Source organism: Phalacrocorax aristotelis, chromosome 1 (assembly GCF_949628215.1).
Source record: "Phalacrocorax aristotelis chromosome 1, bGulAri2.1, whole genome shotgun sequence".
Classification (NCBI taxonomy): domain Eukaryota; kingdom Metazoa; phylum Chordata; class Aves; order Suliformes; family Phalacrocoracidae; genus Phalacrocorax; species Phalacrocorax aristotelis.
In genome coordinates this window covers 72,810,099-72,834,614 of record NC_134276.1, presented here as the reverse complement: position 1 = coordinate 72,834,614, position 24,516 = coordinate 72,810,099, and the positions used below count along the sequence as shown (strand labels likewise).

The 24,516-nt window shown below is 38.5% G+C and overlaps 1 protein-coding gene across 1 annotated transcript in view; it reads right to left on the bottom strand.

The window, feature by feature from the left end:
- The window catches only part of MGAT4A (alpha-1,3-mannosyl-glycoprotein 4-beta-N-acetylglucosaminyltransferase A), a 78,285-nt gene that overhangs the window by 10,772 nt on the left and 42,997 nt on the right, over positions 1-24,516 (bottom strand). The window contains exons 6-12 of the mRNA XM_075093313.1: positions 17,929-17,975; positions 17,214-17,327; positions 16,525-16,600; positions 14,985-15,099; positions 6,572-6,702; positions 5,865-5,972; positions 5,270-5,463 (exon numbers count right to left, since the gene is read on the bottom strand). Coding sequence (XP_074949414.1) covers positions 5,270-5,463; positions 5,865-5,972; positions 6,572-6,702; positions 14,985-15,099; positions 16,525-16,600; positions 17,214-17,327; positions 17,929-17,975 — 785 coding nt within the window. The remainder of the gene's footprint in view (positions 1-5,269; positions 5,464-5,864; positions 5,973-6,571; positions 6,703-14,984; positions 15,100-16,524; positions 16,601-17,213; positions 17,328-17,928; positions 17,976-24,516) is intronic.

The window sequence follows — 24,516 nt, the reverse complement described above, 5'->3', positions numbered from 1 at the left end:
CAAACACAGAAACCAAAGTCCTCAAATTCTCTTTTCTGTATACACTAAAAATACTATCCCACCTGAAATACACTAACACCAAAACTTTTAAAATAACAAGTTCAGACACTTTCAAATATTTCCTATCAACTGACACCATTAAAGCTTAATAAAAATGAAGACGTCGTTAAACTTTAAAAAGCTGTATCTTTAGAATCAGAATAAAGATTATTTCTAAATCATACACTCTGTGTGTGTGTGTGTGCGTGCATATGTAGTTCTTCAGCTAAACTGCCCATGATAGGTTCAATGTATTGCATTGCGCTGAAGGAGAGTTTCTACACTGAACAGTGATTATGAACAAAGAGCAGTTTATGCATCAGTCAAGTTACTGCTGTACTAATCTAAAACCCAAACAATCTTGCAGTTCCCCAGGTTTTAAGTGGTTGTTACTGCAAAAGCAAATTATGAGAATGTTCCACTTCACTGCCAGTTTTGGAAAGCTGTTAGAGAGTCTTTTTTCCTTCATAATGCATTTGATCTTGTAACTTAACTACATTTTAGATACATACATGAGCAACTGCTATGATACTCTTTTTTAGTTTTGTAACTTTGTTGCACTTAAAAAAAAATAAATTCCTTTCAAGTTTTCACTGCTAGAAAAGCTGTTCTAAAAGCTGCATTTATTTTCCTTTACAACGAAGTGGCAGTAAGAACAAGCAAACAACTGTCACTTTTTATCCAGGTGTTTTTCAGCACTGTCACAATAATTTCAAAGCAGACAAAATAATGTGTATGCTTCGCTACCAGAAGCCCAACAAGATACTCTTCACACTCAATACATTGATTTTCTAGCTTAAATAGTCAAATATATATTTCTTGCATGAGTGAGAATTCCGTGTTGTGAGAAGATGCCACGGAAAATATAGGTGAGGTTAGCATCACATGTTCCCTAGGATTCCAGAGTCAACAATATGGAAAATTAGATTATTAGTCTCAAATACTGCACATCCAGTATCTATGCCATTATCAGAACACAAAGTAGAAAATTAAATCTACAAGCTGGTTTGTCAAATATTAGGATTTCAGTTTAAAGACTAAATTCTGTCAGCAAGTTCTACCTCACAAAAATCACTTCATTAATAATCAATGTCACATTAGGGTGACCACCCAATAACTTGCTAAAAGAAGAACATAACTGTGGGGCAACTACAGAGTTAAAAGCGGGGGGGGATGACACACCAAACGAACAAACAAAACCGCACAAATCACAAATAAACCACCCGCCCCCCAAAAAAAACCCCAAACTCTACTAATCCTTTTGAAAATATCCAGGGTAATGCTACCAAGAAGTTACATACCAGAAAGGATGAGCCTTGTATTTTAAAAACGTAAAGGAAATTTAGATAGAGTTATATACACACACACACACTGGTGAGGTTAGGGTAGGTTTTGGTGGTTTTTTTTTTCCCTTTCCACAGGATAAGATACATACTTGTCTTTTTCTGCAGCTTTTTTTTATTAATAAAGATCAGCATTTGAAAGCAATTTATACTGAAACAGATCCAAAGCCTGTTTTATAAATATCCATTCTAAATTCCTATTGCAGAAAAGCTGACAAGTGTTAACATAATCTAATTAAAACAGCCATAGGCTATGTGCTTCCGAGGGCTTCCTCGATATAATTAGTGCATGTGTTCTTTGAAACTATTATCTGATTTGTGTCCATCACATCTATAGGGAGGACTCAAACTTAGGCAACCAAAAAAGATATGTGATGATGATGGACACCAGCATTGCTTAAGTGCTGCAATGGAACGTCTGTCTGGGATGTGTTTCGGTTTGGCTTTGAGTTTTTTGGGGTTTGGTTTTGTTTGTTTGTTTGGGTTTGTTTTGGCTTTTTAAACCAGGATCACATTCAAAGTTTAATACCTCTGTTCAAGACTTACTACTCATCCACCGATATTTCAGAGCTTACTACATACAAAAAACCCTCAAACAAAGCAATGTCTAAAGTCAAATCCTCTTCACAATGAGCTGTTCAGGTACAATATTTCTCACTGACATCTCTGAAGAAAAAGGGTAACTAGTAAAGAAAAGAAGTATCTGTTGTTTATAGTGAGGAAAATTAATTTACATCCAGTACTAGCATTAAAGTAGTAATTATGAAGCATACATTAAGAAACTCTTAAATGTAAGAGTCAGTTTTAATAATTAAATGTGTGCTCGGAACAACAGTGTATATACCAAAACAGCAAAGTGGATTTCAATAATTATATAACAACCTGAGGGAACAGAAATCCAGTATTTCTCCTCTTTACAATGTAGGCCATTTTCAGCATTTAGAAAACAGTCCATCCCTTTATTTTACAAAAAAAACGAACAAACAAAAACCAAACAACGCCTTCAACACCACTGTGCAATTTGGTTTTAAGAGGAAAGTCAGTGGATCTACTTTCATTCTCAAAGATATGCTGCTGAAAGAGGTATGTATCTAATTGCAGAAATGAGATTCTAGCTTACTATTAAAGGACTTCAGTGTTGTGGCTGGAGATCTTTTGCTTGGAAAAAAACTAAAATGGTTCAGTACATGAGCTGTTACTAAAATGAGCATTAGATAATTTCAATTAACACATCCCTGTTCTCCAGGTGTGATTTAGAACAAGCACCATCTATTTGCCTGTTCAATATTCAGCAGGGATCTGCCAAGCAGGTCTTGCACAAAATAGCCACAAATGTTACTTTCTGCTCTGCAAAGAGAGCTCAGTTCTCACTTCAAACTATTAAGAGATCCTTGCCAGTGTTGCCCCCGACAATATTCTCAAATCTCAGAAATTAAATATTTAAAGACTTAATGAAAGCTAATTACTGAACTGCTATACTCAGCAGAAAATTTAAATTCAGTCCAGCAAAACATTTGGCCTGGAAAAATAAACTATAGGGACAAGTCAGTGCTCTGTCACAGTGTAACAGACCTGCCATTCATTCAGTCAGAGCTGTGGTCAATATTTCCATGGAAAAACTTGTTTACCAAGAATTTATTGCGGGAGTTATTAAGCAGCTACACCTCAAACTGACTTAGTAGACAAAATTTTCTGTAAACTCAAAGAGCTTCTCTATTCCTTAAAAAAAAAAAAATAAGAAAGAAATTAAAAACCTGTTGCATCCCTTCACCAACACAAGTCACAGCTTTATTTTTGACTGCCTCAGCAAGCATCCTTGAAATACTAGGAAACATCATTGCTTCACTTGACCTTCACCTGCCAAAATCTGCTGCTGCTGAAGTTAAGCAGACGAAAACAAACAAGTCCCCAACAATTTGAAATTACAACATCTGTAGCCCTAGTCAGCCACTGACTTCAGAACAGCAAAATACTGCATTTTTGAGGACGTTGTGGCAATAGAAGCTAAAAATCATAATAAACTGTGAAATGGCTTACAATGATAGCTCAAACAATGTAAAACTTCAGTTAAGTCTGAGCAGGTAGCATCATTCTAATTGGTGGACTTGCTTTGAGGAAGTAACAGAATACAAGATGTTCCCTTTCTTCTAAAAATAAAAGGCATTTATTCAAAAAATAGAAATAACAACAAGAAAATCATATCATCCTCTACTGCTGGGACTGTTCTTAACACAGCAAGTAGACGTAACCACCTTAGGCCTAGCCACAATTTTCCAGGGCACAATAATGAAACCTATCTTCCCACTTTTTGCACAGATAATTAGTACTCATCCCCCCTCTTACCCAACCATTAGGGTAATAGACATCAAAAAATATTTTCTTCAGACCTGTGCATGACATTTTTTAAATAACAGTGATGATCTATAACACTTGCCAGCAATGCTTTCCAAAACTGCAGTTGTGCATTTGACCCATCCTAATCCACCCAAGATCAACGTTGCTGCTTACAGTTACCCTATTCATAGTGTAGATGCATATAATTCTTTTTAAAAAACAAAATCAAACACACAAATTGGACATTTACTTCATAACTCTGAAAAGGAAAATTTGATCAAAAAGAAATCAATTAATTCATACATCAAAATTGAAAAATATGTGGTTTTAAACTACTGGCACAGAATTAAAAAAAAAATCTGCCTTTAATGCAAGCAGGTATGGCAGTTGTATTCCTCAACACACGCATCTTGGAAAGCTAACCAGGAAAGTCTTTCAGTGTAATCTGACATCTCAAATGACAAGCTTGAGTTTCATAGGTCAGACTCGTTTGGAACAACATAGTAACAAGGAAACTACTGATCCTCACCCTTGCGCTAAGCCAAGGTGAAGACTTAGCTGTTGATTATGTACCAAGGCACAGAAATTGACTAATTGGATTCAGTTCAGGACTGTAAAAAGGACTGCTTCACACAAAAAGCATCCAGCCAAACTAATCCAAAGAAACTTTGCTCTACCAGACTATAGGTACCGGCCTCAAAAGAACACATAAGGTATGTGAAGAAGGGAGAAAAAAGGAATCCACTAAAATAGCAACACTTAAACAGATGCTAAATAAACAATTTATTTCATAAGTCTTGGGCTACTATGTTGGCAAGACAGTAAAAAGCAAAGCAGCAAATGAGTCTCAGTAAAACTAAAGTACGACTACACACTAAAGAGCAAACTATTATCCTTATTTAATCTGACTAGTAGCTAAAAAGAAGTCACCTTTACTCCTCTAACAAATCACAGATATTTGTATTTCAAGGGCAAACCCCCCCCCCTTTTTTTTTTTGTTAAATTTAAATTTTTTAAAATAGGTCAACTTGGAGTCCTAGCCTGGTGACTTTTTTTGAGCCCCAAAGCTACATCTAAAAAATATTACCCTTCAGAGATCCCAGCTTTCAGGTCTGGGAACATCATGATATGCTCCAGCAAGATTTCTGATCTGGACAATCAAGGGACTGAGGCTGCAGGGCACAACATACTGTACCACACACCATGCTGTACAATTGCTCTGTAATTAGAAGCAGACCAACCAAATACAAATAGAATCAAATTGGCTTCTTTTCAGTTCTCTTATGAACTGCCAGAAAAGCACTGGTTTTGAATTGCATATATCAAAAAGGCTCCGGATTAAATTAAGAAAAATATTTTTAAAAGAGCAAGACAAAATTTACAGTATTGAAAGAATTAGAAGGAAGACAACTAATGATCACAGTTTCAGCTGAACTCCAAAGACCCTATGTCCTTTCACTTTAGTTTATGACAACAGCCCCAAATTCTATCTTCAAGCATTCTTGATGAACAAGCAGCTTTAGATATGAGACCAAATTGAAATTACTACTAACCTTTCTACATTGACTGGCTTGTCAAATTTAAATAGAATATAATCCCCAGCAACTGGTGTGACAGCCCAGAAAAAATCTTCCCCTACGTAGGTTTTTTCTAGCGTATGCCCTTGGTAGACTTTTAAGGATGTTGAAACCTCTGCAGGTGGATTCACGTGGATTTTATGCAGTAATGGTTTCAGGAAGTCTTTATCCTAATAGAAAGAAAGACAAACATCATGCTGGTCAGATAACCTGTTTTATTATGTTCTTTTCCCAAACAGTTACACTTAAAACAAAAACTTGCTTCAAATGGAAAATGATTGCATTACTCATTTTAGGGTGTATCAGATCATGTACTGATTAATAAGATGAACATGCCATTAAAGTAAAAAAATTAGAAAAAATATCCCCTGGCAAAAATCCACAAAAATAAACTGACATTAGCAGTTCTTATACTTGATAGTAACCCGTTTAAATCAGATTTCATTCATACTGGAGTAAAATACAACATGCTTGAAAAATCTGACAGCAAGAAAATGCCTGTTTTCTCAGCTACAAAGTTCCTCCTTTAATCAGCCTGCTCTGGAAAGTAAGGAAAATTTTAGCTACTAACTGTGAGTTTCTGGATCTTCCCTGCTAGAGAGGAGTGGAGACCAACATGCTGGAAAAGAGAAGGCCTGAAGCGTATCCGTAAGTTAGATTTCTGTCGATCACAATGTTTCTGGAAGAGAGGGGGCGTTAAAAAAAACACAATACATTAGTAAAACCAACACAAGGTTGCTGAGTTTTTAATGCAAATATGTGATATTACATGAACCAAAAAGACTCAACAAGAACACAGACCTATTTATCCAGTTGTTCCTGTTTTCATTCCAGAAATCTACCAAGACTACTGTGCAAATATAATACCGTTCAAAGTTTTTGCACAGAATCTATTTATTCGGTCTTTCAGCAAAGGTGCTACTTGAGAAATGAAGGACCAAAACCCGAAGTTTATTCCCCATTCAGAACCCTCTCTGTGACTGCTATCCAAGCAGTGGCATTCTGCAGAGCCTCAGTGGGGATTACGTGAATGAGTTTATTTTAGGACTGTTACACACAGAAGCTAACTAGACTTTTGCTGTTCATCCTACTGCATCCATCTCCAAAATCTGAAACAATACCAGTTATAACACCTCTGAGAACTGTCTCTCTAAAGTTATTTTTGAGATTAAAGTCTTGGTAGAAAGACAGACTCTTTCAGGACATGCATCTTACCAAAACCAACTCATTCACCATCACGAAAACATTTTAGAAGCTTTATAATGAAAACAAACTTACAGCATCTTTCTCAGGGTTACACACTTTCACCCAGAGGATATGGTCCAGGAGCCAATCAATAGGTTTCTCCTTATAAAACATAAATATGAACTCTACAATAAGAGTGATATCTGGAGACTGGAACATTTTACCTGTGATGACATTAAGAATAACTGGAGTTATTTTAGATTAAAGATAACACTGTCTTTTGAAATCAGTGAGAAAATAGTAAGTTTATCCTAAGACAAGAAATGTTAGCAACGAACAACTTGAAATCTCAACATTATTAAGGACTCCGTACCTTTCAGCTATGCAAAACTAAATAAAACAACTATTCAAACAAGAACTTGTTATAATATATCTTGGTGCTATCAAAATATTCATTTTATACTACAACACAGTCTCCTTAAGAACAGCTCCTAATATTTTCTCCTTCTACATTTCAGAAGAGCAGCTTAGTAGATTTTGAGAATAGGTTCCTCTCTGGGGTGGCAAACACACTTACCATACTCATCAGAAAATGGGATTTGGTTCTCACCTACAAGAAGACAAAATTCTTTGGAAAGGCCCCTAGGGAGCTGTATAGGCTAATCTGGATGACAGACAAATAGGGAAGAACATTTTATATGAAGCTTAAAAACAATCAGCAGTGTAGCACTCTCCTTGAGCAGGTGGCCAAGTGGAAATGAAGAAACGGTGCAAGCAGCCTACCTTATTTAGCCGTTAAGGAAGATATTCACATTTATATAAACAGAAGAGAGGATATTCCTGAAGTACTTCCCTGAACCAGTAATACACAAAAGGTAAAAAGTTACCTAGTCTTAAGTGATTGGGGAACATACATTTCTATTGCGACTGTGCATGTGGACTATCACTCAGAGCCAAACATTCAGTTACTTCTCTTTCTTTTGAGGCTCACTGAAGTCTGTAATTCATAGAAGATTACTGCAAGGCAATACTAAAAAAAAAAACCCAAACAACCAACCAAAACCAAACACAACAACAAGGAGCTGGAAGTTCAAATCCCTGTTGTAACAGGGATGGAAGATTTCTCTGCTGAAACAGGTGACTGAGCCTGGCACATTGTATAATATCTCAGAGTAGATACAGAATACCAGGTTGTTAGCTTCCATATATTAGCAACAAGGATATTTTCAAGGGAAAGCATCAAAGTTGCAGGGGTCCTGTTATATGTGCTCTGACACTGCCAAGTATCAATCTTACCTATGGAGATTTACTTTGAGAATACCAAGATCTCTCGTTGCAAGATCCTTTATTTTCTCAAAAAGAGATAAATACTTAAGAGGTCACCTAAAGGGGCTCATCCTTTCCAGAAAACAGGTCTGATGTGATCTCATTCCCTTACAACTTGTATGAAATTGGATAACACCACAACCAATGAAATAATACTTATTTTGGAGTTCCGAGGTAAATTTGGAGGGGTCTGAGCAAGGCTACATCATGATGTAGTGCAATAAATATTGAAGAAGCATCTGACAAAAGTTTCAGTTACTTCATCTGTTGGAATTATGCTATATTCATAAAGCAGACCATTCACACAGTAGGGTGGAGAAGTAAATGTGGTAAGACTTTAACTGACCTGACATTGCTAATTCAAAGTTGTTCCATATAAAAACCTTTAATTTGGCTGTTTGTAAAGGAAAAACATTGACATCATTTGTTAAGTGCTTGTTGCAGCAAGGTCCTTAAATACTCATCTCCACTTGAAAATACTCTGTAACTAAAATTTGAAGCTCCCACTAAACAAGGGACAACAACTGCTAAACTAGGGACAACTGCAAAGCTTTCTTCTTTAAAGATGTAAGAAAAATGTTATGATTTCTTATTGGTATATTGTTACTATGTACAGCTATATTTTTGTCATATTGTTTAACATTATTTGTGGAAGTAAATATTTAAAAATGGATAGGAAACAATCATATGATTTATACAATGTTGTGTAAAATATTCATGCAGAACAACAGCTCTTTCAGCTTGTCACACTTCCAACTAAACAGGCTCCCAATTTTCCTGGTGATTCATCTCCACCTACTGCTTTCAGTAGCATAGGGCAGGAGAATAGAAAAATATGAGAAACCCTAATCAAACACCAGCTGAAAAATGGGACTAACCAGACATTCCTGGGATGTTTATGGGACTGAAACCATCATTTCTAGATGACACCTGCCGAGGTAGTCTGTCATTCACACCCGCTCCTTTCCACATGGCATCAGAGATGCACAATACCATGCAACGCAGAAGACAAAATCATCCTCACATTATTGCTCCAATCTCAGTGGAAGCACACTGACTGAAGAGACAGCTTATCCTCTTCCAGGAGGTATATACAGTCATGCTGCTCTGGAATCCTTTTCTTCTACCAAAGGACAGAGCAATAGAACCACACTGTACATTTTTTCCTTTGATTAGCTCTTCTTCTGAAGAGCACAAGGATTACAGTCTTCCGTTGTCATCTATGGTGAAAAGACACTCACAGACCATGTCACTTAAAACCTGAACATTAAGGTACAGGATCCTTATCTACAGTGAAATAAGCAGAGAACAAGACTGAAGGTAAGCGTAGGAATTTGCTTTTCCCTAATTTAAGTTATCCTAATTTTACCTAAAATAGAAACAGGATATCAACAAACAATTTACTTCCATATGGCAAACTTGCCTAGGCCCAGAGGCCCTTTCCTCTAGGCCTAGATCAGCGTACTACTGTCAACCAGGCAGTCAACCACCCCTGACTCTGAGAATAATCTAGTTAACATGGCAATGTCACAGGATGCCCCAGCAGGGTGGGGCGCGACCCCCAAACAAAAGAAAACTCTGATACATCCAGCTGCAACTAGTCAGAATATGCTAGGTAAGCATACGTACCTGCACTAGCATCTTTGGACCCAACTAGCCTCTCTATGTTACAGCCCAGCACTGTGGAAGGGTTCAACAGTGCAGGCAAAGCCTTCTCACTTTATTTTGTAATGATCATTGGAGCGAAGATGAACAGGGGACACCCTGCTCCCGAGACAAGCCCTCATCTCCCTTCAGTAACCAAGGACAGACACAGACGTCCACACACTACTTGTTGAAATGCTGTCACCATCTTCCACACCCAGCTTGGCACTGCTTTGCCCCAGCTCCTTGCCCTTCAGTATAACACAGCATCCCTCATTTGTCTCGGTACACTATCAGCACAGCAGTACTGCCATGGATCAATGTCCCCCTTTTCTTCCCCAGAACACTCTTCCTACACCAGCTCAAAACACGGCCTCTCAGCAAAGCCCCCGGTAAAACAGGTCTTCAAAGCTCTGGATCCCTGACTGTCCAGAGCTACTCTATGTGATGGAAAGCAGCCCAGTACAACTCTACTCCACAGATGTGACACCCCAGCCCCTCTGAATCCAAACCAGCCAAGCCCTTGCCTAGCCTCTCCTAAGCGAGAATAGCAGCAGCATCCTGGCTTCCCTGGGGCATAGCCATAGCCCAAGAACACAAAGCATTTGCCAAGGTCCTGCAGTCCTGTGGCCTCCTTGCAGCTGGAGGGGAGCAAAGTACCATGAGCCATGGAGCCATTAAGATGCCATCCAAACCCAGCCTACCAATTGCCCACTGACCATCCCCAATATGCAGTCAAAAATCATCAATCCAAAGAGACTTAAGCAAAAACTGAAGTCAACACACACCGCCTCAAACCAAAGTCAATGTGAAAGAATTGAAGTAATGGCTCATCTTGCACCATGTTCATGTACTTGATACAGCGCATGAGAACAGACATAAATCAAGGAGGGTCTGCTGACAAAATTTCAGACTTTTCAGATTCTGGGTGGATAGAACCTGCCCTTGGAAAGAAACTTCAAAATCCAAAAGAATTGAGACTCAAAGGCAAAATCTGGTACCACAAATCCCTAGAGATTTACAAAATGTGGAAGACTTTTTCTATATTTTATCTGCATTGATAAAAGCAAGAGCCAGGACTAGGAAAAATATATTGTGCAACATTTTCTGCTATTTATTGTCCTCTGCCAAGCTTTCTGATTTTCAGTCCATTTAAATGCTATCTTTAGTGAACTGTTCTGGCCATCTCAGTATTTTGTTTGCAAATACAAGAGAAAATATGAAAAACTTTGTTTTCTACAGTTCTCTGAACTGCAAATATCTAAATCGTTCATTTTCATCATAATAAGCATTATTAAATGTATTCAGTCTACACCAATAATAATTTTATACCTGCAAGCACATATTCTAACCATAGTTGAAGCCTTTCAATGCTTTCTCTGTTAATGATATGCAAATTACTGGCATTAAAACCAGAACCTCTTTGAAGTTACTTAAATCACAAATATTTGACTTGATCTACTCTTCCCCAAACTTCAACTATGTGGACAGCTTGAGCAAAACTGTAATCAGAATAACTTAAAATAAACAGAACAACAGGCCTTAAAACACAGTAAGATTCAGAGGAACTGTATTAGACAACCAAAAGGCTGATTTCAGACCGCTCCATTTACAGTCTGTGAGAGTTGGCATTATAGCTACAGTGCAGTGTATTGCAGATCCTCTGGAAAAACATTTCAGCTCACAGGCAGTTGTAAGACAAAACAATATTTCTCATAAAAAGCTACCAGGAATTTCCCATGTTATAGCACGGACCAAAATGGAAACCAGAACCCAGAAGAGCAAAAGATGCATCTCCTTCCACAGAGCTTCTTGGGGAAACAGCATGTCTCACCCATTATTTATTAGATACTTGACAGCACTTAAGACTATGCTTTCACTATTAAAGAGAAAAAAAAAAGGAAGCAACTTCTGCTCTGTGGCAGAGGTGACAGAATTCTATAATCGTGCTGTCAGCCGAAATAGCTACATTTGCCACTTCCTCATGTAGTACTTGCATAAATTAGATTTTCAGTTCAAAAATACATTATGACAAAAAACATTTCTACCTAGTGAACTTGCAAGCTGATAAATGTTTCCAACAGCTTACAGCAAATCAGCCACACCCCTCTTTTTGAGAGATTATTTCTAAATCAGTAGCATCTAGGCAGTTCAGTGCTTTACTTTCTCTGTTAGACATCTACACATAAAATTCATCCCCTGTTACAAACAACTGCTTTTGCTCTTCTCCATAGCTATCCACATTACCGAATTACCATAGTATCAGTTTGCATCAAGATCCATAAAGGGATAGCACAGATAGGGCAAATCTACATCACTTGCATAAAATTTCTATGCAGAATGTGTCTCAAAGCCAGAAGTTTTAATCACTTACATGAATACTAATTTTTCTCTCATAACTTAAAAGCGGAATAAGTAGCTAAATTGGGAGGAAAAAAAATCTAATTTAAATTTCTAGGTAGAAAAACAACATTAAGATGTGTAGCCATAGATAAATGCATCTGAAATTCTACTGATATCTAATTAAAAGGAGGCAAGCAAATGTGATACAAGGAACAAAGAACAGGGATGCAAGCAGCGGGAGCTAACAACTAAATTCTACTGCAACTATTTTTAGAGCCTACACTAAAAAGAAAGCATATAGACAGTACAAAAAAAACCCCTATAAAATATTTTTGAACAGTTGTGCAGGCAATTAAGTCAAATCTCAGTATTAACAACGTCTTAGGGCCAGTACTCTTTAATGTCTTCATAAATTACAAGGATGCAGGATTGGAAGGGATACTAATTAAGTTTGCTGATGACACAAAACTAGGAGCTGTTGACACTCTTGAGGGCAGAAAGGCTCTGCAGAGGGACCTGGACAGACAGGAGAGCTGGGCAATCACCAACTGTATGAAGTATAACAAGGGCAAGTGCAGGATTTCACACCTGGGGCACAGCAACCCTGGATGTACATACAGACTGGGGAACGCTGGAGAGCAGCTCTGCAGAGAGGGGCCTGGGGGTTCTGGTCAATGGCAAGCTGAACATGAGCCAACAGTGTGCCCTGGCAGCCAAGAGGGCCAGCTGTGTCCTGGGGTGCATCAAGCACTGCATTGCAGCCGATTGATGGAGGTGATTGTCCTGCTCCACTCTGCGCTGGTGCGGCCTCACCTCGAGTACTGTGTGCAGTTTTGGGAGCCACAGTACATTAAGGATATAAAGCTGCTAGAGAGTGTCCAGAAGAGGGCTATGAAGTTGGTGAAGGGTTTAGAGGAGAAACTGTATGAGGCTCAAGTCACTTGGTTTGTTGAGCCTGGAGAAGAGGAGACCGAGAGAAGACCTCATCGTGGTCTGCAGATTCCTTACAAGGGGAGGAGGAAAGGCAGGCGCTGATCTCTTCTCTCTAGTGACCAATGACAGGACCTGAGGGAATGGCAGGAAGATGTGCCAGGGGAGGGTTAGGTTGGATATTAGGAAAAGGCTCTTCACCCAGAGGGTGGTGGAGCCCTGGAACAGGCTCCCCAGGGAGGCAGTCACGGCACCAAGCCTGATGATATTCAAGAAGCACCTGGACAACATCCTCAGAGACATGGTGTAAATTTGGGGTTGTCCTGTGCAGGGACAGGAGCTGGACTTGATGATCCGTATGGGTCCCTTCCAACGCAGGACATTCTATGATTCTATCTTCCCACCCCTCCTGGCTTAGACACTGTGCCCTCTATAGTGACACTGAGAATAGAAAAGGGTGCCAAATACACAAGTAAGTGATGTGAAATGCATCTGCATGGGGTAGACAGTGCATGTCCTAAACTGTAATTTGGTTTTACGCCCATTTGAACACATCAGTCTTACAAAACTGCAATTTGTAAGCAAGTATGCTGTACTACTAAAATAAGCAAACGTAGAATGAATGTGAATTACTTCTGCAGCCTAGAACCTTCACACAGAATTTATATTTAAAGTACAGTCAGGACTGGAGCTAGAACTCTAACACCAACTAAGCCCACAATTTAAGTTTAACTGTTCAAAAGTAGAAACAAAGCCTAATCAGATGCTGGTATTCAGCCAGCCTCTGCAGCCACAGAATCACAGAGGCTCCCCAGCCAAAGCGACAAGTCTATTCAGGGCAAAAGCTCCAGTAAATTATTTAAATGTTTATTTCGCCATGATAGGCAGCTTCTTTTCCTGTTTCTTCCTTCTTCCTCTGAGGCCACAAAACCAGTCCCATAACTATTTCAGCAACAGTGCATCTCTGTTGGTAGGCCAAGGCAACCAAGCAGATCGGTTATGTAGTGGCCAGCTAGATAAGGAGGCTTCCCTCTGCTCATTCCCTCTCCTCCCCTCCACTGTTTCTGTAAGTTAGACTGAAAGGCAAATGTATGAAGTACCATTTTGTACCCTGTCATAGCATTTGTTAGGAGGTAACTACTGTCTTCCTTTCTACTCAGTGAATATCTCAGACCCTAAAAGTCAAGGAACTATTGCCTCAGCAGAACACCTGATGCTGAGCTGAAAACAGGATAGTACTTGGCATTCACACAGCACCAACCTTCTCTGTTCTCAGTGCTACCATTTTGGGTCACTGAGCTAAAAATGAAGCCATTCCCTGGAAAGTAGATCCAAAGTAAAACCAAAAGAACAATAAGTATTTCCAAGAGAATGACAGAACTCAGGACTGCACTTTATCTGTTACATGTAGGATCATCTTCCTGTTCTGAGCTCAACTTCTTTCCATCGGAATCATTTTTGTTGACTACCTACAGGAATCTCTACAGTCTGCCTTAGCTTTTGATTTTTCCTTGCATATCTCCGACTTAGCACTTCTAAACAGATCATAACACTGCAGTCTTAAAATAACCTTTTGATTTGTAAAATCCCTTCAAAACTTCTCTTTCATTGCTTTTCTGTTAAGTCTACTACCTCTCAATAAAAAACATATTAGTGTAAGAGCAAAGAACCATAAAGTAATTTCAACAGCACCCTGGTAGTCAACCCACAACAGCCCAAGATGCTCCATTAGCTTGTCTCTCTGTTGTTCACTGCAAATGACAGATAGACTCTGACGACACCCAAGAAGGAGCAGACTGTCATAACTTCTTGCAACCAAGACAAACTGATGCCTGCTGATTCTTGGAAATTTTGGCACAAACACCAATTAAGTTGTTTTAGGCAGAGTTCGTTTTCATGCTTTCTTCTTTTACTTCAGTCAGTTGTGTTTTAATGATATTGTTGTTTTAATGGCAGCTAAATTCAAAATAAGTCATTCCTTGCAGTTCAACTGTTAGTACTTTTATAAATTAACTTTTGGTTATAAAAATGCCCTCTTTTCCAACAGTTTGAGTTTGCCTCAGTCAGACAAAAGTATACAAAACAACTGGGGAAAAAAGAAAAACATGAGTTAAACCACAGCTCCTAAAAAAAATCAATTCATTTCTACTTCTTGGTCTATTTCCAGTACAAAGAAGGTAACTTTGAAGTCAGATCACTATTCATTTACAGACTCTGAGGATGAATGTGTTTTTTCAAACTACTGAAGTAAACATTTTCTTACCAATGAAACCCAGCTGAGAAAATTCTAGAATCATCCAATCTTCAGAAGCAAGCTGAAGTGCAAAATTTTTTATTGTGCTGAAATAATTCTGCTTGACTACGATGTCATCTTCAAGCTAAAGGAAGGTAGCAGTGATAACATAAATAAAAAAAGCACCAGCAAAGCAATAGGAAAAAGTACAGCTAGAAAATACTGATTTATAATATATTGCTAACACATAGCCATATATTTCTAATGCAAGCACTGCTATAAAACCTAGATGCTATAGCCAAGAGTAACTATTGTAGGGATCACAGTCTGTCTATTTGTGGAGAAATAATCCAGAATCTTTCCGCAGTAAGGCTCCACTAACGTACCTCAACTTATTACTTTAGAACATGTCTTTTCTAGCTTCTCTCTTCTGTGAAAAATCATCCATGAAATAATGTTAGACTGTGGCATCATCAGTAGAACAAGTAGAACATCTCTATTACTTGTACACAAACATGGCTCTGTTTACTCACGCACCTAACAGCACTGAAAGAATTTCTCCTCTAAGACAGGAAGCCAACAGACACGTCGTCTACACAGGTGGGATATATTTCACCTGGCTTTAGCTACCAAACAGAAGAACAGGTGCGTAGTACAAACTAATAATCTAGTCCGGGCAGCAGAACTGTCAAGATGGGGTGCTACAATCCCTTCAATTCATAGTAAATGCCAGCCACTGCTTTAAGGATCCTGCTTCTCCTGTCCTTTGTCACAGTGTGTTCATGCTCTTCCCCTTGTGCTGGCACTAATATTTGTGAGACTGCCTAGTTCCAAAAAAACTGTCTCGTTATTGACTGTGCACCTTCCAGGAGAGCAGCGTTTCCAACAGGTCTCCGAGAGCAGTCAGCATAGCTTTGCAAAAACTAGATGAGATGAGTGAAGCTTTATACCCAAAGGACACAGTCCCAAAATCTAAATAAAGATTATAACCACAGTTACTCACTATATCTGCAGGTAAGGCTTCTATTTCAAAGCAGCAAGACACGATAGAAATAATTCTGAGCTAAATCAAATTTAAGAAGAATTGCTTAACTCTATTCTTGAAAGCCTCTCTAGAAAAGAAAACGAGTCCAGCAACACATTGAAAAATGTATGTATATAAAATATATTAAAGTGATGCTGCACTTGCCTTCAAAAGAAAGTAAAAATGGATTTTAGCTCCATTTCCACTCAAAACTACACTAGTGGGTTTTTTTGCCTAGGTGACTCAATGGTAACTCATTTGGGGGACAAGGAAAAAAACAGTAAGTTAAGCTGTCTGTATCCTTTCACTTTTTTTTAATAAGCACCTTAAGATAAAATAAGTCTTGTAGGACAAGTTGCTTTCTACTTCAGAGACAGTGTCCTCCACAGATTACTTCCTCATATACCATAACCTCCATACCTAATACCCTCCTTCAACTATGGAATCAAGTTCTCTGTTCTGGGTAGGTCCTTCTGAGGTGTCCAACAGCATAACTTCTGGAAACTCATTTGAAAACTTGTGTCAAAACAAAGAAGATAAATTTACCTGAATGTAATAAACCCCTTTTTTCTGGGCATACATCATAAGAAAACAATAATCCAAGTTTTGTTTTGTTCTCCATCTGAAATTAAATTAAAAGCTTAAGGATTATGAAAAAAGTTATTTCAATACACGCTGGACATGCAAAGTAAATCTCACTGTGAAGAATGAGGCATATTTAGTGAAATGTTAGGACAGATGCTTTTGGCATTGTTCTCTCGGGAAATCTTATGTCTGAAAAAAGGAACAAAGCTTTCACCTTATGCTTTAATACAGACATAAAACTGGTTTAACTTGAATCTGATTTTGTGAAAACTACCTGACATTTCACAAAAAATACATGTGCATTTTAAACGGTAATTCAGCAGGAATTACTGCATTTTGTACTGTATTTCAGGAAGAAAAATGGTAAACAAAAAAGTCTACATACAGCAAAAAAAAAAAAGTATATCAAGTCTCAGTTCTCCCAAAATTTAACACTAAGAATTCAAGCAAGCATAGCATTAGGCCCTGATCATGCACAAAACAGCATGCAGATAGGAATGAGATGGATTCACAGAGCACTTTTAGAATCTCCATACTTTCAAGAATTACAGTAAGAAAACATTTCAAGAATTCACATCCCACTTGCCATTTCATAAACAAAAGCGTGGGTGTGGGAGGAGATGGGAAAAGATCTGGGGGAATAAACTAACCTCACTCTCTCTTTTGAGTCTCCAAACGTCTCTTTCAAATTTGTCAAGTCAGGATAGTACGTTGCAGGAGGGGCTATTACTTCCACCAAGCCAGAACTGATCTCTGTGGAAAACCTGTCGATACAAACATCCTAAAGTCACCTGAGAGATTCTGAGTTCTACAGACTTCCTCCTTGCTTTCTGTTGGTACAGTTATGATGTCTGGTTACAACAATGACTTATTCAAATGAGGCATGTAAAATAAAATCAGTATATAAGAAATTATTGTTTTCCTTAGCATCTTCTTCAGAGCAGTACAGCCCCTTGCCCAATAATCAGGATTATAACTAAATTTTAAACACCTTTGCCTTTCTTTCTTTCAGAACCTTGTGGGTTTTTTTCTCTATAGTTCTCTTTGAACACATGCAATACAAAGTCCCAACACAGACGTCAGAAATTTCCATTCATGTTAAACCAATCCCATCTGTTTATATTGCACAAAATAATTTAATCCCATTTATTGTTTTACAGTTTAACTTACTGAATCACTGCTCCTTAATTTGTCATCTCTTACTTCATTGCTCAAAAGTCCAAACCCCCAAGAAACAAAAATGCATCGTCTCCTATTTGCAGAATACTTTGTATTACTTATCACAACCTGATTTAGGAAAAAACAAACAAACAAAAAAATCAAACCCACCAATAAGCAAAATCCCCCATTAAAACTACGACTTACTCTTTTTCCAGGCTTGCAACAACACTGTTAACATAATCAAGATCAGTCTGGAAAAAAACAAACACAAAAAACAAACAGAATAATTAACAGTTTTGGAGGTACACTTTAGAAGAATACAAAAAAATAAATATTGGAGGTAGCTGCACTTGAAAATCAATTTCAGCATGTAAGATATTTGAGTAATACAGGAACACATCACACTTGTAACTATGTCTTATGTCTAATGGAAGATGAAACGGGGTTTTTTGTTAACAGAGGAGAATAGCATTTGCCTCCTATCTGCTTTTAACAGACAGTTCTAATCCAATTGTTGGTATTTTCTTGCAACCTCTCATGATCTTAATGACAAAATGAGCACTCAGTGTTTGTGTAGAAAGAACTCCATATTATTGTTATACAATAATAATATATATGAAAACATTACCAAGGAAAGCTTTCTTGAAAACAGGGCACTGAACACAAGCTCTTATTTCAAAAATACATCTTCTAAACTTTTCATTTAAAGCATGGATGCCTCAACCAGACAGCAATGAACATGCTGTTTTCCTGACTAGGGCAGCTTTTTTGCATCAGAGATTAAACTTCAGGGACTATCAATCACCCCATTCTTAAAGATGCATGGATTCAAAAAATTCCTTGTTGGTTAAAATATAAATCATGACATTCTCAAAAGTCTAGATGACCTAACTTGCCAGAACTGGCTGATTATTCAACCTATTCACTTGGCCATACACAAGCATTCCAGGAAGAGAGAGTTTGTGAATTCATAGATGTGACTGAAAATCCTAACCTTTGTTATACTTAATAATCTAATAATTTGACACACCATCTATCAGTCTTCATAAAAAATTTTACAGTCTATAAATCAACCAATATTCTGATGGCTCATGAGTATTCTGCAGAAATAGCTGCCTTTGAAATGTTGGAAACAAAGTAACGGTTCATAATTTTTCTGATGAATTTGTAATGCAGATTATCATTAAAGGATTATACTCAGAAAATAAATCTCTCCCAAGCGTTTCTAGACAACCACTAATCTTGTTTGATAAAGGTGCTTACCCTTTGATCTTAAAAATCACCATTCCTATTTTTAAAGATTTATTTTTATAACATCCAACACATAATGCTAATGACACACACTTTTCCAAATAGGACAGCAGTCGGCTTCTTCCAAAAGCAGGTTCTAAATGCTAGAAGAGCATGTGAGTAGAAAGCATTTGTCTTAAGTTTAAGACATGTTTTCGTCCTGAGTGCTATGCCTAGTGCCGGACCGAAGTTCTAATAAGCAGATAAGGTGTTCACAATTTAAAACTCATCCTACAGTGACTTCCACATAAGCTGACGCACAGGTCCACATGGACCTTGATATATCACTAAGTTTTGAAATACACATACGGATTTTTTCATGCACAGTTCATTACTGGGATGGAGTTTAAGACAGAACGTTTTCTGCTGTGTACAACAGTTGCAAATCACTGATTACCTAAATATAATATTTAACTGAAACATTTTTTTAAAACTTTTAAACATTAAAAATACAGAAATTGTTGTTTAGTCAGCATAGGAAAAAGGCAATTTGAATTTCTAGTTAGCATGCCAAATCTCAATTACCCAATTTAGAGTTAATAACTCAAACGCTTGTTAAACAGCACAGAAAATTGCAAGATTTTATACATATATACACACAAATGTAAATATATATACATACACAGAGCAAAAACAACTTCATCCCAATTGAAAGCACATATTTGGTCACAAGCCTCTGCCTTAGTGCAAGTCTCCTTGTAGTGAACATAGTTTTGACCTATTTTGCAGATACACCTTGAAACCTTGCTAGTGCTTTTAAAACCTTACACACTTACACAGAAGACACCACAGAAAAAAAAAGAAAGTCTGGAATAAGGCTTTTTTCATTATTCCCATTATTTGTTTGTGTCCTTCATCCAAAAGGTTGGTAGTTTCCCAGTCAGAGCTGCAATCACAATAGCTTCACATTAAAGAGATGTAGCCTGTAGACTTCCAACCTCATATTGTAACCTGTACTGCTATCACAAAGTCAAGATAGCCTGGTCTAGCTGCACTGAATACGAGATATGGCAAATACCAGTGATGGTTTACTAGGTAACCTTCCTTCTGAAGCAACAATGCAAAAAGAGATGCCACTTTTAGAGTGAAAAAGAACACTGAGGTTAAAAGAGTTGATGCCATTTTTCACACAAGCACATGCATCAAAAACTCGATATCCTGCCATTATTTCTAAAGAAGCAGTTGCATTTATATGTACCAGCAGCACTGGAGATTCAGAACCAGGATTTCAACACCTGCCTCAGGACAGCAGGTTGACTGCTATCTTTCCACATCAGAACTTCCAGAAGCAACCAGCTCCTCTCGTTACCCAGCCTAACACTAAGTGGGATCTTCGCCAACACCCTTCAGCTGTGGACATGTCCCAGGAACATGGCATTTGTAAGTTATTTCACACAACCTCATGAAATATATAAGAACATGCAATAAATTTGATCAACCTGTAATTATACCCAAGGGAGGAGTTAACAATACAGAAGACTTTTCAGGGTAGCAGTGGAAGGAAACCCGGAAAAACCAGATAATTGCTCTAACCTAAGAATCTTCCACACAGTATCAATAAATTCAGCTAGTTACTGAAAAGTGACAGAAAAAAAAAATCTGTTATTGACCAAAATCTATTCCCCATTTTTGAAGAAGAAAGCATTTACTGCCTTGACAAAATAAGACCTAAGGTCCCCTTTATCAACCTGCAGGACACAAGACAGCTGAAAATCATTATGAACTATATATAACAAGAAGGAGTAATACCCTTGTCTTCTCCAAGAACCTTAAACAGGACAAGAGAAATTCCAATTAATCAAAAGGAAGTAATCCATGAAAGACAAAGTGTAACTGTTCTTCAGACTTCCAGTGAGGATCATCTGGTAGATCCCAGGTGAATTCTGGGTCTGCTACAATGAACTTAGAACTCTTTCATGATATCAATGCTGCTTGCAACTATCGAAAGGAAATGCTACTGGTGATCCCAACTGAAGCAGCACAACCTGTAAGACTACAGCTATGAATATTTTTGTCTACCAAATCAGAAGGCAATAGCGAAACCAGAATTTTTCCTTAGTGAAACTCTTAAGGTTGAAGATTAAATAATCCCTAGGAATTTGGGACCCAAGCAAAAGAAACAAAAATGAACATTTTAAGAACTAATCCTTTTAAAGCTATTAAATGCAAATTTGTGATAGGGTACAACCAAAGAGTTAACAGTGCCAGCCACAAAGATGTATCTTATAAATAAATCACATGGAGCCTTATAAACAAGTTTGCCCTGTTACAAGTGGATCTCTGGGAACTAATGAGATGCATAAGTAGGGGTGGTTATTTCAATATCAGCAGTTCAAATCTTCTCACCTGTTCTTTCTTCTTTCTCATAAGAGAATACTGATCTCTGAGAGAAAGCAAGAACACTTGAAGCAAGACATCCTCCTTTTTTCATTCATATCAGATCAGACCAAAGATATCCAGCTTAGGATCTTGCTTCCAGCAGTGGCAGCCATGAACAGATATGTAGCGAACAATTAGAAGAGGGCAAGAATACTCAATACTCCTTCCTGCTACCATCTACACTACAACTACCTTCCATTCAAGTTATTTCCTGAGACAGATGTGATTTTGTGTATTTAATACTCCTCAGGAGACTCCTCTTTGAGGTACCTCGCCAGTATACCCTTGAGCCTATCTAAACTTTCAGCAAGAAAAGATTTTTAGCTTATGAGATCTATAGAGTTTAATAAGCCTGTGAATATGGCAACAGCTAAGGTTTAACTCCTTGCATCAGCAATTTTGATGAGATACATAGAGTGCTTTCTAAAAGAAAACTGAGAGTCCGTTGTGGAACAATCTAAAGTTTCAGACTGTCAGTGAAAAAAAGTTTTTAAATTTCCTCAGGTTTTGTAAGATGCTGCCCTACAATTCTCTAAAGTACCTTCTCTAGTTTAGGTGAGGCTGCCTTTCAAATTTGCAATTATTCTAAGGTTTGTCTGAACAAACATTGTTATTCGTAACAAACATACAAAGAACCAGAGCAGCAATGAACTTTCCAACCTATTTTATTGATTTTTATGAGTGAGCATGCGCATAGCAAAGCAGTAGAATATATTAGCTAGCAGACAGAACAAGAAGTTAGAAAGTTCTGATTAACAGCTAGGCAACTGTCAGACAAAACCAAGATTTCTAGTTTAAGAAAGGGGAATGGATTGTTGCTTCTTTGCTTTCATTATTAGTAGCTGCAATTGTTTCATTTGGGGGCAGGCTTTATCTAATGAACACATTCAGGTCTCCTTTGCTGAATCCTTAGATTGCTTGGGCTCTCTGGACATAGTATTGACCAGATTTCCAAGAACAAGTTGCATGGGCAGTCCCAGGAAGCAGCATAATAGCTCAGATGTATCATGCGCACTTGGGTCACAACCTCACACAATGCTATAGACTTGGGGAGGAGTGGCTGGACAGCTGCCCAGTAGAGAACGACCTGGGGGTGTTGGTTGCCAGCTAGCTCAATACAAGCCAGCAGTGTGCCCAGGTGGCCAAGAAGGCCAACAGCATCCTGGCTTGTATCAGCGATCGTGTGGCCAGCAGGAGCAAGGCAGTGATCATGCCCCTGCACTTGGCACTGGTGAGGCCACACCTTGAACACTGTGTTCAGTTTTGGGCCCCTCAGTACAAGAGGGACATCGAATTGCTGGAGCGTTTCCAGAGAAGGGCAACGAAGCTGGTGAAGGGTCTGGAGAACAGTCTTGTGAGGGGCAGCTGAGGGAGCTGGGGTTCTTTTGCCTGAAGAAGAGGAGGCTGAGGGGAGACCTTATCGCTCTCTACCACAACCTGAAAGGAAGTTGTAGCGAGATGGGTGTTGGTATCTTCTCCCAAGTTACTAGTCATAGGATGAGAGGAAATGGCCTCAAGCTGCATCAGGGGAGGTTTAGACTAGATATTAGGAAATACTACTTCACTGAAAGGGTTATCAAGCATTGGAACAGGCTGAGTCACCATCCCTGGAGGTACTTAGAAGACGTGTAGACATGGCACTTAGGGATGTGGTTAAGTGGTAGGCTTGGTAGTATTAGGTTAATGGTTGGACTTGATCTTAAGGGCCTTTTCCAAAAGAAATGATTCTATGATTCTAAACCTTTCATACTATTAAATCCTGCCTCCTTCATACCTTCAAGAATGACAGAAGGTAGACTTTCTCAAAACATAAGGAAAACCATGGCATTTTAGACCAAAGGTCTATCTACTGTCTTAGCCAGTAGCAGACGCATAGAAAAAAAAAGATGCAATCCTAGAATATCTCAAGTTGGAAGGGACCCATAAGGATCATCAAGTCCAGCTCCCTGCTCCTCCTGCAGTTTAGGACTGCCATATGACTAAAAGCACCGTCCAGATGCTCCTTGAACTCTGACAGTCTTAGTGTCATGACCACTTCCCTGGGGAGCCTGTGCCAGTGACTGAACAGCCTCTCAGTGAAGAGCCTTTTCCTAATGTCCAAGCTGAACTTCCCTTGACCCAGCTTCATACTATTTCCATGTGTCCTATCAGTGGTTACCAGAGAGAGATCATCAGCACTTTCCTCTCTGCTGCTTCTCTTGAGGAAGTTGTAGGCAGTGGTGAGGACATGCCTCAGCCTTCTCTTCTCCAAGCTGAACAAACCAAGTAATCTCAGCCACTCCTCGTAAGTTTTGCCCTTGAGACCTTTCACCATGTTGGTCACCCTCCTCTGGACACACCCTAATAGTTTCATGTCCTTATACTGAGGTGCCCAAAACTGCACACAGTACTTGAGATGGAGCCACACCAGTGCAGAGTACAGGGCAATAAACAGGGTACGTACAGAATGACCCTTCCTTCCCTTCATATACCTCCTAGTTCTTGGTAATCAACAGTTTATACTTCCTAGGGCCTGACCGGTATCCATACAATTACATTCAATAGCTCCTCCTGGATCTGATCTTTGTGAATTTGCCTGATTAATTTCAGAACCCATTTACTTACTTGTATTTCACAATATCCAGTAGCAACAAGGTCCACAATTTAGCTATGTACCAAGTGAAAAATACTGTCTTTTAGATTTTGCCTCTTAATTTCATTTAGCAGCAACTGGATTGCACCTGCGTCACCATGTCAAACCAAGAATCAGTTCTAATCCATATATGTAAAATCTAAACAAGCAAAACAGCGAGTCCAAACAGGGCTGGAGCCAGGCTGACACACAGGCAGAGCAAGCGCACAAACACTTTGCATCAGATCATACAAGACATGGTCTTGTACTCTAGCAGTACCAACATGATATGGTACTGCTAGAAGGAATGAAAATAGCCTTTAAATTCAGAAATATACATTCCATCGTGAAGCATGGAATTCCTGCCCCTGCTTTTATTTCCTGTCTCACCCCTCCTGCAACAACTTACATAGTGATTCTTGGTACATGACAAATTAAGTTTTCCTTAGTTTGCCACTAAGCACTACTCTTAATCCAATTCCCATGGCTTGAACATGATGTGATCAGAAATG